The sequence below is a fragment of the Oncorhynchus mykiss genome, chromosome 5, assembly GCF_057628025.1.
Source record: "Oncorhynchus mykiss isolate SJ-2025 chromosome 5, ASM5762802v1, whole genome shotgun sequence".
Lineage (NCBI taxonomy): Eukaryota > Metazoa > Chordata > Actinopteri > Salmoniformes > Salmonidae > Oncorhynchus > Oncorhynchus mykiss.
The window spans coordinates 36,970,416-36,988,034 of record NC_143026.1 but is presented as its reverse complement, the minus strand read 5'-3'; the positions used below and the strand labels follow the sequence as shown (position 1 = coordinate 36,988,034).

Genomic DNA, 17,619 nt, shown 5'->3' with positions numbered 1-17,619 from the left:
TCATCTAATGAGGTCTTGCCAGAGAGTTGCCGTGCTCTGATTATTTTTCCCGCCTCTAACCAGACTGACTGCTCTTGAGCAGAATGACGTCACTTTGTTTTTGTGCTGCTTTTCCGCCAGTGATCGACAGGACACTGGAGAGTTGTGTACTTGTTTGCATTTTGATGGGGAAATTACCTTACATCTATTATTTAACCAAGCAGAGCCAAGCCACTCACTGCTTGTGGCACCTTCATTGTCTAATTATGTTACTGTATTTCTCAACAGGGAGGTAATGCGGTTAACAAACAAAATAACACTTAGCAGCCAATTAATTTCCGTATCTATTAGACCACATTACCATGGCAGCAGCATTATGCAGATGGGCCATAGGCTAAGCTAATTCCCTATAAATCCTATAGGACATGAACTGTCATTGTTGCGAGAAAAAAAAAATCCCGTTCACCAATTACACTTCTTCTCGGTGACATCCTCTTCCATGAACCTTATGGTTTGCGGGAAGCATATATGGCAGCCAAAAAGATGGTTGCGTTACATTGGCAAGAGCCTCCCTCTCTGCCATGGTATCAATGGGGGTGCTTTGGAAATTGCTTACGTGGCACTTTCTCTGTCCCGTGTGCTTGGTGCTAAAGAGACAAATGTTGAGCTGTGGACTACTGTTATTGAACAAATAAGATGACTGCTATAATATCTGCAGTAAACGGGGTCCTGTGGGGATGGGTGGGTGTTTAGTCTAGTCTAACTGTTATCTTGTCTGTGTACCATTAAATAAACCAATGGAAATACATTTTATATTTCTGTCCTTTAATGTAATGTGACCACGACATTTTATGTATGTATATAGCATGAAAAATATATTTTAATTGTTTCATCGCTTGTATAGTAACCAGATTCTGTACTCCTTGCAGGAGTCAACTTGAACCTTGCCCAGCAAGCGGCAGCCCTCCAATCACAGAAGGCACAGATCACAGCTCCGCCTCAGCCAGTGACCGGCCGTTCACAGAACCCTCCTAGTCAGGCCACACTTCAGCTGGGTGGAAAGCCCCAAGCTGGTGCTCAGCAGAAGCAGGTAAAGTCAGGCAGCCACCCAAGCCCACAGCCATACCACCCTGCATCCCACTGCTGGCTTGTCTCTGAAGTCAAGCAGTGTTGGGTCTGGTCGATCCCACTCTTAGCAGTGTTGGCAGAAAGTGGATGTTGACTGTTCTCAGGGATACAATGTTTCAGAATGGGTGCTTATCTAGGATCAGGTCCCCCCCTGTCCATGACGTAATCTTATTTATTGTTATTTAAAAGGAAAAACTGATCTCAAATCAGCATTCCTGCTCTGAGAAGAAACCACAGATACTGAAGATTTCTAATGTGCATTGTGATAGTTGTAAGCTTTCTGGTACAAAATAACTGCCATCACCAGGTGGGTGCTTCCATGTTGGTGGTGGATGACGGCAGTTTCCTCCATAGTGCTCTGAGGATCTGGAAGTTTTTAAAGAATTACAGTACAAACCACAGAGTTTAATATTTTTATTTTTTTTACACAAATGTGTTAATATAATTGCTAAAAAACTTTTTGAATGAAAATGTTCCTCTTTACACTCTAATGGGTCAGGAAAAATGTATTTCAAAGAAATGTAGAAAATGTGTAGGATTTTGTTGCTTAGTGAATTCAGGACACTTATACCATCTGTAAGGCGAGTTGCTGCTCAGGGTTGGGTTATTGTTCGCCCTTTGTATAGACTGTGTCATGGAACAAGCTTAGGAAAGGAGAGTCAAGTGCAGGAAACTGTTGACCAAACAGAGAAGAAGTGAGCATTAAAGAGGAAAATGGACCAAAGACGGTACCACACAATGGCTCCCCTTTACATTTTCATGAGATGACATGTTTTACAGTCTCCGATTTTAGAACAAAGACACAAGCAATGGCGAATGGTGTCCTTAGTTTTTAGGTAGGGAAGGCAGTTCTCCGGTATTATATGTATCGTTCTGAACCCACGATAACAGCCACATGTATTCTTAGTGGCACGCTGTGTTGTCTGTGTGTAAAGCAGCTTTGTCTTCATTGTCATGGTTTGTTGACGCTGTGTGCTGTCGTCCGTCTTTGTGTGGTAGCCAGGGCAACTGCAGCAGCAGCCAATCGCGGCAGCAGTCACCACAGCAGGGGGAGGAGTCCCACCTGTGCAGGCCAAGACGGAGGCCCCGAGCGCCCCACTACAGGCCGTGCCTCCCTCGCTGGCCAGTCCCACCCCCCAGAAGGTCCAGGTCCCATCTAGCCCAGCCCCACCCAAAGCCCCAGCACGTCGTAAGCAGGCCGGCCAGAGCCAGACCCAGCAGCAGCCAACCGCTCAGCCCACTCCAGTCCAACCTCCGGCTGCACAGCAGCCTACAGCTCAGCAGCAACCAGTTCCTCTACAACCAGTTTCTCTACAACCAGTGGCCCAGCAGCCACCTGTCCAGGCCCAGTCCATCCCTGCTAAAACCAGTCAGAACACAGCTGAGACAGAGACGGTAACATACCTGCAGCCTGCAACGAGTCTGCTCCCTGAGCTGTCACACACACTCCAAGCTTGCTTGAAAGTGACATCAGGCCATCCGTTGTTTCACCCAGCCATCCATCGTCATGGCAATGCCATCAGCCTTCATCGTTTTCCTGTCTTTTCGGTTTTGCTCATTTGAGTGTTGTTCTCTTAGTTCCTTAAAACCCCCTGCGAAATCCGTTGCGATCCTTGCGAATGTTTGAATTATCCTCATTTTGGTGTGATAGACTTCTGTTTTACCTTTTTGCCAGTCCATTATTTTCACTTTAATTGTTATTATTTTACTTTGTTCGCCTCATTTTCTTTTGTGTTGTATGTATTTGGCATTGACAGTTATTCATTAGTGAGTGTTATTGGGTTTAGTTCTTTAAAATGAGTATCCTCTTCTTCCCCCTATTTGTGTTATTTAGATGATCTGTTTCTTCCTCTCTCTCTCTGTCACTCCAGACTTCTCTTCCTGCTCTGTCCAAGACTCCGCCCCACTCTCCAAAGGCTGCAGAGCACACCCCGAGTGACTTTACCCAGAATTCGGTCGGTGGGCTACCTGGAAGTGACTCCACCCAGCCACTGCAAGAGGCCACAGCAGAAGATGGCCTCAACCAGTTAATGTAAGATATGGAGAAATGACATCATCACCTGAAATATCAGCCTTAATTAAATATATTTATTTTTGAATGTGTAACAACAAGATCAATCAATCAATCAATCAATCAAATTTATTTTATATAGCCCTTCGTACATCAGCTGATATCTCAAAGTGCTGTACAGAAACCCAGCCTAAAACCCCAAACAGCAAGCAATGCAGGTGAAGAAGCACGGTGGCTAGGAAAAACTCCCTAGAAAGGCCAAAACCTAGGAAGAAACCTAGAGAGGAACCAGGCTATGTGGGGTGGCCAGTCCTCTTCTGGCTGTGCCGGGTGGAGATTATAACAAAACATGGTCAAGATGTTCAAATGTTCATAAATGACCAGCATGGTCGAATAATAATAAGGCAGAATAGTTGAAACTGGAGCAGCAGCACAGTCAGGTGGACTGGGGACAGCAAGGAGTCATCATGTCAGGTATTCCTGGGGCATGGTCCTAGGGCTCAGGTCCTCCGAGAGAGAGAAGGAAAGAGAGAATTAGAGAGAGCATATGTGGGATGGCCAGTCCTCTTCTGGCTGTGCCGGGTGGAGATTATAACAGAACATGGCCAAGATGTTCAAATGTTCATAAATGATCAGCATGGTCGAATAATAATAAGGCAGAACAGTTGAAACTGGAGCAGCAGCACAGCCAGGTGGACTGGGGACAGCAAGGAGTCATCATGTCAGGTAGTCCTGGGGCATGGTCCTAGGGCTCAGGTCCTCCGAGAGAGAGAAAGAGAGAAGGAGAGAATTAGAGAACGCACACTTAGATTCACACAGGACACCGAATACGACAGGAGAAGTACTCCAGATATAACAAACTGACCCTAGCCCCCCGACACATAAACTACTGCAGCATAAATACTGGAGGCTGAGACAGGAGGGGTCAGGAGACACTGTGGCCCACTCCGAGGACACCCCCGGACAGGGCCAAACAGGAAGGATATAACCCCACCCACTTTGCCAAAGCACAGCCCCCACACAACTAGAGGGATATCTTCAACCACCAACTTACCATCCTGAGACAAGGCTGAGTATAGCCCACAAAGACCTCCGCCACGGCACAACTTAAGGGGGGGGGGGACGCCAACCCAGACAGGATGACCACATCAGTGACTCAACCCACTCAGGTGACGCACCTCCTCCAGGGACGGCATGAGAGAGCCCCAGTAAAGCCAGTGACTCAGCCCCTGTAATAGGGTTAGAGGCAGAGAATCCCAGTGGAAAGAGGGGAACCGGCCAGGCAGAGACAGCAAGGGTGGTTCGTTGCTCCAGAGCCTTTCCGTTCACCTTCCCACTCCTGGGCCAGACTACACTCAATCATATGACCCACTGAAGAGATGAGTCTTCAGTAGAGACTTAAAGGTTGAGACCGAGTTTGCGTCTCTGACATGGGTAGGCAGACCGTTCCATAAAAATGGAGCTCTATAGGAGAAAGCCCTGCCTCCAGCTGTTTGCTTAAAAATTCTAGGGACAATTAGGAGGCCTGCGTCTTGTGACCGTAGCGTACGTGTAGGTATGTACGGCAGGACCAAATCAGAGAGATAGATAGGAGCGAGCCCATGTAATGCTTTGTAGGTTAGCAGTAAAACCTTGAAATCAGCCCTTGCTTTGACAGGAAGCCAGTGTAGAGAGGCTAGCACTGGAGTAATATGATCAAATTTTTTGGTTCTAGTCAGGATTCTAGCAGCCGTATTTAGCACTAACTGAAGTTTATTTAGTGCTTTATCCGGGTAGCCGGAAAGTAGAGCATTGCAGTAGTCTAACCTGGAAGTGACAAAAGCATGGATTAATTTTTCTGCATCATTTTTGGACAGAAAGTTCCTGATTTTTGCAATGTTACGTAGATGGAAAAAAGCTGTCCTTGAAATGGTCTTGATATGTTCTTCAAAAGAGAGATCAGGGTCCAGAGTAACGCCGAGGTCCTTCACAGTTTTATTTGAGACGACTGTACAACCATTAAGATTAATTGTCAGATTCAACAGAAGATCTCTTTGTTTCTTGGGACCTAGAACAAGCATCTCTGTTTTGTCCGAGTTTACAAGTAGAAAGTTTGCAGCCATCCACTTCCTTATGTCTGAAACACATTCTTCTAGCAAGGGCAATTTTGGGGCTTCACCATGTTTAATTGAAATGTACAGCTGTGTGTCATCCGCATAGCAGTGAAAGTTAACATTATGTTTTCGAATAACATCCCCAAGAGGTAAAATATATAGTGAAAACAATAGTGGTCCTAAAACGGAACCTTGAGGAACACCGAAATTTACAGTTGATTTGTCAGAGGACAGACCATTCACAGAGACAAACTGATATCTTTCCGACAGATAAGATCTAAACCAGGCCAGAACTTGTCCGTGTAGACCAATTTGGGTTTCCAATCTCTCCAAAAGAATGTGGTGATCGATGGTATCAAAAGCAGCACTAAGGTCTAGGAGCACGAGGACAGATGCAGAGCCTCGGTCCGATGCCATTAAAATGTCATTTACCACCTTCACAAGTGCCGTCTCAGTGCTATGATGGGGTCTAAAACCAGACTGAAGCATTTCGTATACATTGTTTGCCTTCAGGAAGGCAGTGAGTTGTTGCGCAACAGCCTTTTCTAAAATTTTTGAGAGGAATGGAAGATTCGATGTAGGCCGATAGTTTTTTATATTTTCTGGGTCAAGGTTTGGCTTTTTCAAGAGAGGCTTTATTACTGCCACTTTTAGTGAGTTTGGTACACATCCGGTGGATAGAGAGCCGTTTATTATGTTCAACATAGGAGGGCCAAGCACAGGAAGCAGCTCTTTCAGTAGTTTAGTTGGAATAGGGTCCAGTATGCAGCTTGAAGGTTTAGAGGCCATGATTATTTTCATCATTGTGTCAAGAGATATAGTACTAAAACACTTGAGTGTCTCTCTTGATCCTAGGTCCTGGCAGAGTTGTGCAGACTCAGGACAACTGAGCTTTGAAGGAATACGCAGATTTAAGGAAGAGTCCGTAATTTGCTTTCTAATAATCATAATCTTTTCCTCAAAGAAGTTCATGAATTTATCACTGCTAAAGTGAAAGTCATCCTCTCTTGGGGAATGCTGCTTTTTAGTTAGCTTTGCGACAGTATCAAAAAGGAATTTCGGATTGTTCTTATTTTCCTCAATTAAGTTAGAAAAATAGGATGATCGAGCAGCAGTAAGGGCTCTTCGGTACTGCACAGTACTGTCTTTCCAAGATGACCTGTTCCGCACTTTTTTGTGTTTTTCCAGATCTGTTGGTACAATTCCACCCAATTCTACCCAGTCCCTTCAGCAGAGTATGTTTGAACCAGCCCAGGATGGCAACTTTGCTGCCTTTTCCCCTTCCCCTGCCTCTGCCCCTGGCCCTCCCATCGGCTCCCTCAGTCAGCCCGCCTGGAACCCTTTTGGTGATGATGACTTCTCCAATCTCAGTGCGGAGCATCTGATTAACAAAGACTTGGTTGACGAACAGGCTGATGGTAAGGCTGTGCGCGCGTGTGTGAAATAATGTGTTCATAATTCTAAGAGATGGGAGATAAAAGTACATTATTATACCTAATTTGTAATATATCCTCTGCTGTAATAGTATTTCCAACCAGATAAAGCTGCAGTACTTTGTCTTTTTCATTGTTAGACGTGTCTGCAGAGGTGGAGACGGCCCCCATAGAGGACCTGATACCTGGCCTGCTGGAGGTCTCCTCCCCTGGGGAAACAGCCCACCAACCTGCTGGTGAGACCCTTCTCATCTCCATCACTCATATCTCCCTACTGTATATATCTCAGATATTCCCATAGCTCCTCTCTTCCTATCGCAATCACGTCCTCTATCCTCCATTAAACAGCTACGGTGACATACCCATAGAAATCCTATAAAACACTGTTCTATGTCATTCTATGGCCATAAGGGAAGAGAACTCTGTTGCTACCCAACTCTCCAAACAAGGTGCATGAAATGAGGAGCAAACTGAAGTGAAGAGAAAATTCAGCAGCTATTGGAGGACAGTAGAAGTTGATAAGTGCTTCTATATTCCTGCTGAGTGAATGGTCCTCTCTGTGACCTCATCAGTGGCCCTCAGAAATGTCTTAGCGTTCAATCTGAAAGATTTCATTAACTCTGTATGCTCAAATCCCTAGCTAGCCATTTAATGGGACATTCTTCACTGAATAACATTCCAAGAAAACACTGTCTCTTTGCCTTGAGCTCTCCATGCTCCTTCATATCTTCTTCTAATCAGACGGAGATGGACATGCCGTATTTTGTGTACCTCTGAAGTGTTCATTAGTGTGTCTGTTTTCTCCCGCCTTGCTACTTACTGTACAAGTAGAGCAATCTGAAGACCTCCTTGGCCTGGATACAGGAGAGTCTTTGACTGTTCCGGTCCCGTTCAGCATCCTAGCACTCTCAGACACTCCAGGTAAGGAAGTGTCCTTTTCTATACTCCAAATCACTTAACTCGTGTATCAACATGACATACTGTGATGCTGGCAATCTATTGTCAACGTTAAGACCAGAATTAGGGTGCGTTCGTAAATTCAATCTGGGAATCTACTTTTAAGTTCAGAGCTCTCTGGTTTGAGAGTGCTAGAGCACAGAATAGTTAATGAATTTACGAACAACGTGTCTGTTAGGACAGGTGCCAGTAAACATTGACTTAAAACTTTATTAAATTGTTGCCAGTAACACCGTTACAGGGAATAACCCTCTAGGGGCGGCAGGTAGCCTAGTGGTTAGAGCGTTGGGCCAGTAATTGAAAGTTTGCAAGGTCGAATCCCCGAGCTGACAAGGTAAAAATCTGTCGTTCTGCCCCTGAACAAGGCAGTTAACCCACTATTCCCCGGTAGGCCGTCATTGGAAATAAGAATTGGTTCTTTACTGACTTGTTCTTAACTGACTTACATTTAAAAAAATAAATAATAATAATTACATGAAAACAGTCTAACCAGCTCTGCTATGGTGGGTAAAATGGTTAGAGTGATCTCTCTCTGTGTGTCTAAAAGTAGCTAGCAATCTAGCCAATGTTCGCTAGTTAGCTTCGGTGCTTGACTGCTGTTGTGAGGTCAGAACGCTCTGATCAACCCTACTCCTCGGGCCAGTGTCTCCAGTATGCACCCTGAACGCTCCGAGAGCAAAAGGCTCTGAATTTACAAACGGCCCAGAGTTAATTTACGAAGGCACCCTTGGTATCCACACACAATTAGTGGTCATTGCAACCCTGGACTGTTCTACTTAGTGGTTCTCAAAAACCTTTCAAAGCCTCCTCTTTTCTTGATTCAGCCTAAAATAAAGCCCCAAATATTGCAGCACTTCAAATTGTAACGTGGCATTTTGGTCTAAGGAAGCCAAAGTACTGCTAGTCACGTTGCTAGCACTGATGTACAGTGCTCTCTCTCCCCCCCCAGTTTAAGGGGCTGTAGTGGACTTGTTTTCTGTACCTTGGTCCGTGACAGTCCACTGGCTCAGCTGTAAGTACATAGTGGAGAGACAGGTGTGGGTTGTATTGTGCTGTGAGAACCCGGTGTGCAGAGTGGTCTTTAGGGTTAACCCCAGCTAGTGGATGTAGCTACTAGCTAGCGCTCTCTGTGTGACCGTTTTATTCATCTGGTGTGAAAGTAACATTTCGGGTTTTGTGGCTGTGTGAACAAACATCTCTTTTGCTTTGAGAGTACTAATTCTAAATGCATTTTAACTGGCCTGATGGAATGTGGTGGAAAGAAAGCTTATATAAAAACATTTCTTGAATGTGAGCGGTTCCTCAAGCAAACTGTTTCTTTGCCCTAGAAGAACCTCTTGCTCTCCTGTAGGGAGAGATTATTTCCTCTCTTTAGCTCTGTCTCTTGCTTCTTTGTCCTAATATGTCATTCTGTTATCACCTTTGTCTTATCCATCTGTAATCAATTAATTTATCCCCAAACTATTTTATCAATTTTCTCATTTCTTTATCTCTTTTTTGTTTAAGCCACTGGTACGATAAAAAAAAACATTTTCTACTATTTTTGTTGCATTTATTTATCAACATAATCGATTTACAAAACCCTTCAAAGCTAATGAAAAAGTCAATAGCTTACTTTAACAATTGAAAACTTTTCCAGTTTTTTTTAGAGCTTCTATTGATTAAAACAACCTCAATGTTGATAATGTACAGTAAATACCATGGTAGATGATCTCCATGGGGGCTCTCAATCACTACTGACTGGAATAGATTGTCATATCATTACATCTCATATTTGGAGCTAGGGGACACTAGTGGCCACTCGTGTGACCCAGTTGGTGGTGCATGGCACATTTTTTATTTAACCTTTATTTAACTAGGCAAGTCGGTGAAGAACAAATTCTTATTTACAATAACGGCCTAGGAACAGTGGGTTAAATGCCTTGTTCAGGGGCAGAACGACAGATTTTTATCTTGTCAGCTCGGGGTCTCAATCCAGCAACCTTTTGGTTACTGACCCAACGCCCTAACCACTAGGCTACCTGGCGCCCCAAACATGTCACACCAGGGTTGGGGGTTTGATTCCCACTGGTGACCAGTACGAAAAACGTTTTTAAAAACTATGCCCTCACTACTGTAAATCACTCTGGATTAGAGCGTCTCCTAAATTACTCAAATGTAAATATGAATTAATCAGCAATGTTCCTTTATTGGCTCCCCATGAACTGCGGTGCTACTGTTTACACTATACCAGGAAATGGCCCTTAACGATATGCGTGGATTGAATGTGGTCATAGTTGTAGTAGTTGTATAGGCCTATACATAAGCGATAAATGATGTTCTGTACATTCTCTGCAAATAATGGGTGACGCAGGCTTGGAGGATCCACGGAGTGCATCTTTGGAGTAGATTAGTTCCAGAAAATGTACATGAGCCAATCTATATAGGCCTAGATTAAAAAAAAAAAAATGTAAATACGATATTGTGGTTTCTATACTTCCATCACATGATGTGCTGGAGCTGTGCCATCATTTGCCCTCATTGAACACCCATTCTCCCACATTCCCTATAGCATTTCTTCCTTTCTATTCATCACTTGTCCTTCACTCTCTTCTCATCTCTCTCTCTCTCTTCACCCCTTTTCTCCATCCTCACTTGCACTGCTCAATTTGATGGTGTTTGCTGTCCTGGCCATGACTATATGTAATGCTGTACTCGCTAGATGGAGTAATACTGCCTCTCACTTTTTCTTACTGTTCTCTCTCTCTCTCTCTCCATTTTCTCCTCCTCGCTATTCTTTTCTCTCTGGGCCTATAGAGAAGCTTATTGAGGGACTGAAGTCCCCAGATACACACCTCCTGCTCCCTGACCTCCTGTCCATGGCTGATCCTTTTAGTGGAACTATGGAGGAGGCTGTCAATGGTAAAAGTACTTTGTCTTTCAGCCTCTCCTGGAGATTTCACAACTTTACCCACTTTTACATTGCTCTCCAAAAGTCAAGGTTTTCCATTGAATGCTCCATTGGCAATGTCCTCTATCTGCCCTGTGTTTATCTTATTTTGTTCTCTTGTGGGTGTCCTCTTAATCCCTCACTTTCTCCCTGTCTCTGCCTCCCTTCCTTGTTCTCCTCCTCCCTTTCTCTGCTTCCCGCTCGCCTTCTCTTCCCTCTCTCTCTCTACGTGTACAGTAGTGGGTCCAATAGAGGAGTCTCTGGTGAGTCTGGACTTTCTCATCCCTGGTCTGGAAGCTCCTGTGTCCCAGTCTGAGACAGACTCTGCACTGCTTCCTGGTTAGTTTCTGTCTCACAGGCAAGACAACACACAATCTAGATGTTCCCAGAATACAATGCAACAGTGGAAGATGATGATTTAGATCCGAGGATTAGGTTGACATTTTTACTGATAATACCAGCTCCACAATGGTATTGGGTCATTGTGTAAGGTTTTCAGAGGATGGAATGAAGCCATTGAGTACAATGACCACAGTTGATTGATATTTGGAGTGTTTGTCTATTATTAGCCTGGTTAGATACTAACATGTCATTCACAACCAATGTTCTGATTCAAACTGACATGAAATAAAATGGCTAATTGAAATGAAAAAGCATAGGCCCACTTCAACTCTGTGAAAAAGAGATGACGTCCTGTTTTTTTTTTGAGAATTGGGACGTTTACTATGCTGTATATATCATGCAGGGCTCTGTAATTGCCTCACCTGGGGCTTTGTTGAATGATTTGATGATGCAAGCAAAAATGCATCACATCTGTGTCGGCTTATTACTGGACAGGGCATAGTACAATGACTCACTTACGGTTGGAAACTTAGATGTGTAGTGCCTCTATTACCATACATTCTATTTTTATATCAGTAGCAAGGGCGAAATTAGCTTTTTTTTGCCCCCAAAAATCTCAAGCAAGAGTTTTGCTAGGACTGTCTGGGAATGGCGTGGGTGGGGAAGGGAAAACTGAAAACTAGCTGTTATTGGCAGAGGGGTTTTAGAAGGTTCTTTGTTATTGGTCTATTAACCAATTTATCACATGGTGACATCGCCTTGGGAAAGCCAAAACTCCCGCCCGTGCAAACCTGCTGGTTAGAAGGTCCTATGTAGATTGTATACAACCAGCAACCCTCCGGAATAACACTGATCAAATTTGCTCACACTTTTACAGTGTTCGTTTCATCAGCTGTTGTACAATATGATACAAAACACAGGCAAAACAGAATTTTGACTGCGCTGAGCCTTTAATAAGTGCTACTAGGAACATGTATAATATTATTCATACTTTGTCCTTGGTTCTTTAAAATGTTTTACTAAACTAACTAACAATTCCTGTTATCTTGTCTAACTCTCGCCTCCTCTGCCCTCCCTCCCCCAGACCCCCTGCTTGGGGAAGACACTCTGCTGGGCTGCTCTCTCATCTCTCCCCCCTCTGGAGCCTCCTCTCTCTCCTCTGCTCCCGCTTCCACTGGCACTGGGTCTGTTCTGGATGAGTTTGACCTGGTATCTGCGAGTTGCACCCAGCTGCTGGCAGGTAAGGCACACCCACAAGCCCGAACTGTGCCACTTAGGCCTACAATTGGAGAGGCGAGTGTGCTCCCGTTTAAACGTGATGTGCCCCGTAGGAACAACTGATTAGGTTATCCCTGTTAAGAGGCTAGCTCTAGTCACAACTACGCTAGCAGGCTCTACTGACTTGCATTCTTACTCTGAACCTCTGTAGCTGCGCGTCACCGCCTCCTATTCCTCCTTTATCTCTATTTCAGCCATTTCTTATTCCTCTCCCAAACACCTTAACCTCCCCTTCCTCCTTTCTCCGGCTTCCTCCTCTGCAGACTCCTCTGATCTCCTGATCTCAGGCTTTGAGCCTGTGCCAAGTGCAGATACGGGCAACGAGGATGAGTTTGACCCCATCCCTGTCATGGGCTCCAAAAACTCCTCTCAAGGTAAGGACAGGGTGGTGTTCAAGGCAGCCTTCATGCAGGGCCAGGAGGAAGGGCAGAGAATGGGTTTGTGGGCCTTGTCCCACACTCTGAGATGATGATGTCCTACTGTTCCTCAGCCATGGTCAGATGAATTCTGGGATTGATTCCAGTCAGTGTCCTCAGTAGTGTAATTGAACCCTGCTCATCTTCCCCTCTTAGATTAATCTGAGTAGACATTCTCCCTGTGTGTAGTTATTCCTTCTTCTAACGACGCTCATAGATTGTATGTGGAGAGCAATTCCGCTTACTTCCTGTCTTTCTCTGTCTTCTGTAACTGCATCTTCTCTTCCTCTTTTCCCTGGCTTCTCTGTCTGTTCTTTATTCCTTCCCCTGCTTTCTCTCCCTGTCCTTCCTCCCCCCTGCTTCGCCCTGGCCCACCCCCTGCCCCCCTCGTCTCTGTCCGGCCAGTTTCAGGAGGCCACTCTCGCAGTAACAGTGGCAGCTCTGAATCCAGCCTGCCCAGCCTGGCCCGCTCCCTGCTCATGGTGGACCAGCTCATCGACCTGTAGAGGGCGCTGGGGAGCCGGGAAACTAAATAGAGAGGGGGGGGGGGGTAGAAGTAGTGACGCTCGAGAGGAGAGTAGACCCCACCATTAATTGTTACACCCCCGTTCCACTATTCGTTCCCGTGACTAACGCTTGTTCCATGTAAACTCCATCTGTGATTCCAAACACACTGGGCCATTGTCCTGTTCGTGTTTGTCCTATGCCTCTGGTATTGATTCCCATCGTGCCTCTGGTATTGATTCCCATCGTGCCTCTGGTATTGATTCCCATCGTGCCTCTGGTATTGATTCCCATCGTCCATCGTGCCCCTGGTATTGATTCCCATCGTGCCCCTGGTATTGATTCCCATCGTGCCTCTGGTATTGATTTCCATCGTGCCCCTGGTATTGATTCCCATCATGCCTCTGGTATTGATTCCCATCATGCCTCTGGTATTGATTCCCATCATGCCCACCACTTTTCTTCTTCTCCCCTCTGCCCTCTCATTTCATGCTTTCACAGCATTTATATTCTCTTGCCCTTCTGGGGTCATCATGGCAAACAACGTCACGCTGCTTCTACCTTTTGCGTTCACGACACACTAACTTCATCCAAGAGTTCTTCTTTCTGTAGAATGTTTCACCATGTTTTATTCCTGTCTCTGGTATGTCTAGGAACAGTGTCCAGTCACACGGCATTGTGTCCTATAAGGAACCAGAGAACTCCACTCTTGTAGTTGTTGGCTCGTTGTTATGGTGCACAAGTAGATGTGTTGTCTCCTTTTTCCACTGTTATGTTTCACTTGGGTTATTATTTGTTTGCGCACATTTGGTAACACCAATATCACACCATTGATTTATTGTATATTGTAGACAGAATTATTTCATGGGTATATCTGCCAATTTAATTATCTACCTGTTCAGTGGCTGTGTTGCCAGGGCTTGTGTTTTAGCACTTAGCATGAGGTATCATAGCCTGCAGGCGGGATGGATGGGATGTCAGATCTAAAATGACTGGAACAGTCCACCAGCTGTTCCAGAGGTTGAGCCTTCCTTATATGTGGAAATTAGCGAGTCAGTTCTTCTCAAAAAGCGAATACATTTGCACCAACATAAGGCTTTAAGCCTACAATAACAGAAATGTGGAGTTAACATTCCCAAAGGAAGAAGCTAAGATGTGAAAACACGAGCTTGGCTAGGGAGTCGGCTACACGTTGACAACGTTGATGCTTTTCGAAAGCATTTATTTGCTCGTTTTTCTTTTCTTGCCCTCTTTAGTCTGACTACATGTATACAGACAGTCCATATCATCCCTTTCATTTCAGGCTGTATGTGCCCACGCAATCATTCCCTGCAAACGTGCATTCCTACTTGTACATAGGTCCTATATCATAGTCATTTATCGGCCCTACATACTGTAAATGTATGTTTACCTGCAATACCCACGGACCCAGTGGTCTTAACGTTTTGGTTCCTCAAAAAGTAATTGGTCAAATGTGCTCTGTTCTTCATCTGTCATCATAGCGTTACATTGTGAGAATAAAAAAAAAAATATATATAGAAAAATTAATTTCATATGTAACTAATATTAAATGTGAGTATGAATAGTGTTAGAGAATGAATGTATGAACTGAATATTAGTCTATAAATAAAGATGGATAATATATATATATATATATAAATATAATTCTAAAGATGACTATTATAGAAGAAATACATGATGTTTTTCCTGTTTGTGCAGCTGTGTTTGAGAATGTGTTTCTCGCCATATTTCTCCCCGGGTTGCCGTTGTGACATCAGTAAAAACATACAGTTATGACAACCTTAGCTTTGATCTGTTGAGGGTTGGGTAGGATTTCTCCAAGTAGCATCTGTTTACTTGCCTTCACCTAAGGAGGATTGTATTATAAACAAACTAGTTTGTTGTGCAATGGGACCACTACACAGGGAACTTTACCATGTCTTATACTGTACCATACTTACTCACGCTGTACAAAGGCAGAACTACAGTCTTCGCTGAAATAGTGCTGCGACTCCATGCTTTCTCCGGCACAGATTTTACATGATCAAAAAGATGCATATCGAAGCATGACCGTGTTGTTGAATGTTCTGGTTTGTTGGTAGACAGTGTTGTCATTGGTGTGTGTGTGTATGTGTGGACATAGAGTAATGTAACTCCTAGCTAGTCTGAGTTGTTGGATGTGATGCGGTTGTGTTGTTGTTTGAACTCGCTGCAAAAACAGTGACATCGACAGTGGTGTTGGTGTTCGTCATATTGAAAAGCACAGGCCGTCTTGAATTGCGCCGAGTCACTCTGTTGCCTATAGAGGAAGCAAGCCACTGTATCTGAGAGTAGGGCATCTGTGTCTTTTTGAGTGGGACCACTGGAGTCTGTGATCTGATTGAATATGGTGAACGGAAAGAAATAATGACTCGTCATATCATGTTGTCATGACTGCAAAGTGTATAACGAAGTGGTTGTGTATCAGACATAGGGGCAAGCACTACACAGGACTCCACGACCACCACATACACGCCCTGATAGGACTGCTCGCTATGCTGTTATGCTGTTGGGCATTTAAGGAATTACAGATAATTGCTCTACTGCAGTATTCGAAAACAAGGCATGCCAAGCAACAACATTTATTGACAGTATTCTGAAATCCAATGTTGTGTCCCATCTTTCTCAGGCTTTTGTAGACATGTGCAACCAATGGAAGGCTGAAGTTCACATCTTAGCCCCCCCTCCTCACACCATCTGCAGATAGATAGATAGATACTCATGTGGCTATTGACCTATGCAATCCTTGCTTCTTCCTGTAGACACCACTGTGCTGTTGTAAAGGTCTTGCCCTCCAGGTAGTTACATTTGTTGTTGTAAAAAAACGAGAACCTTCATGTTACCCTGTTGTTTTTGCAAAAAGTGGAAAAAACTGTTGTTCTGGATCCCTGTCCGTTTCTATGACACCCAATCCTGCGTCAGAGCTGTGATTTCTGTGTGCACAAATCTATTTTTGTGAGATAACTAAAGAATTACAAAGAAAGGGATGTCGAATAAACATATTCATGTAAATGTACTGTTGTGTGGAGTATTGATTGAGTGGGGGGGGGGGGGGTTGTTGGGAATTTGACACCCTCACAGTGGCAATCATGTGGTTAACGTAATGGATTGGCAGAAAGATTGATTCAGAGGGAGAGGGGCGACACATTTTAACTAGCTGTTGCCTTTAAAAAAAAAAACTGCTTCTACTGAAGTACCATCAATTCAATCATGTACTGCAAATGAATCACTAGTTATTTTTACCTTATTTACACATGCACAGAGGTTTAATTACTCATGTTTGGGAGACGACATTCGGAGTGGATTTCATAGTTTCTTGAGAAAATATGATGGAAAATATTCCTAATCCTTGCTTTGAATACATTCACACACTTAGCATTTTGATAGAGATAACTCCTATACAAGAACTCACACACACACTTAGAATTTTGATAGAGATAACTCCTATACAAGAACTCACACACACACTTAGAATTTTGATAGGGATAACTCCTATACAAGAACTCACACACATACTTATTTCCATGGTGGCTCTCATGTCATATTAACTCTTTTAAAATGGGGTTAACCCCATTAACCCTCCCCTTCTGGAACTGCAAGCTAACACTGCTCTCTGTCTGCTCCCTGTCTGCACAGGTAAGACTGCCTCTGTGGAAATGCATGCCTGCCTGCCTGCTTGCCCCTCTGTCTCTTCCTTACTGTGGACCAATTAGTTTTCTTTTATATACTACTATTAAAGAGAGGCACAATCAATATAACTATTATCATGGAAAATTGCATACAGACCCTACAAACCCTTTGGAGGATTGAATTATTTTCCTTCCATCTGTTTTCATGTTGTTCCTTCGCAAAACATATTTTGATCAAATGTCACTGAGTTCCCTGCGACTAGTTTTTTTTTTCTCCATCCTTGTTCATATTTTTATCTGATTCTATAACTCTTGTTTATCATGTATTGTTTTTTTAAATGTATTTTCATTCTGTATAAATATATTTCAAGTAGGTTTTGTTGTAAATATCATACTCTAGCCCAGTGTTGTCAATCTCATTTTGCCCCGGGGGCTGCATTCAGTCTTCAATGAGGTCTGAAGGGCCGCACTGAAAATGTGTCATTTTTTTGCCATCAAAATTTGCAGAAAATAGTCATCTCCATATTTTCTATGATTCCTGACTGTCAAGCTTTCATGTTGGTGATTATTAGTGAGGTGGACACAGTCAAGTCACACTCCTTGACTTTTTCCATATTTTGTCATACAAAGTGGGATTAAAATGGATTTGTAATCGCGCTACACACAATCTGTCTTGTCAAAGTGGAAGAACCGTTTGGTTTGATCATTGCTAGACAGCCATTTTCAAGGCAAAACTGTAATTGTTCCTAAGTGGCATAGTGTTATCTTGGCAAGCAACTCAAGTGTATATTTGGCTTCGTGTTCTAGTCTTGCTGAAAGGTACATTTAAAAAAAACTTATTTCACCTGATAAATTGACTGAGAACACAGTCAATTAGTTAC

The 17,619-nt window shown here is 43.7% G+C and overlaps 1 protein-coding gene across 44 annotated transcripts in view; it reads left to right on the top strand.

Moving 5' to 3' along the window:
* The window catches only part of LOC110523706 (AP2-associated protein kinase 1), a 35,224-nt gene that overhangs the window by 11,392 nt on the left and 6,213 nt on the right, over positions 1-17,619 (top strand). Inside the window, exons 11-21 of one of the 44 annotated variants that reach the window (XM_090234699.1) lie at positions 909-1,069; positions 2,107-2,502; positions 2,979-3,139; positions 6,400-6,629; positions 6,785-6,880; positions 7,476-7,565; positions 10,398-10,502; positions 10,771-10,869; positions 11,957-12,112; positions 12,414-12,524; positions 12,972-16,125. In XM_090234699.1, the coding sequence (XP_090090825.1) occupies positions 909-1,069; positions 2,107-2,502; positions 2,979-3,139; positions 6,400-6,629; positions 6,785-6,880; positions 7,476-7,565; positions 10,398-10,502; positions 10,771-10,869; positions 11,957-12,112; positions 12,414-12,524; positions 12,972-13,072 (1,706 nt within the window). In that variant the 3' untranslated portion in view covers positions 13,073-16,125. Of the gene's footprint in view, positions 1-908; positions 1,070-2,106; positions 2,503-2,978; positions 3,140-6,066; positions 6,264-6,399; positions 6,630-6,784; positions 6,881-7,472; positions 7,566-10,397; positions 10,503-10,767; positions 10,870-11,956; positions 12,113-12,413; positions 12,525-12,971; positions 16,126-17,619 lie in introns of those variants that run through there. The other 43 variants (XM_090234703.1, XM_090234698.1, XM_090234702.1 and 40 more) reach the window with 43 other exon arrangements.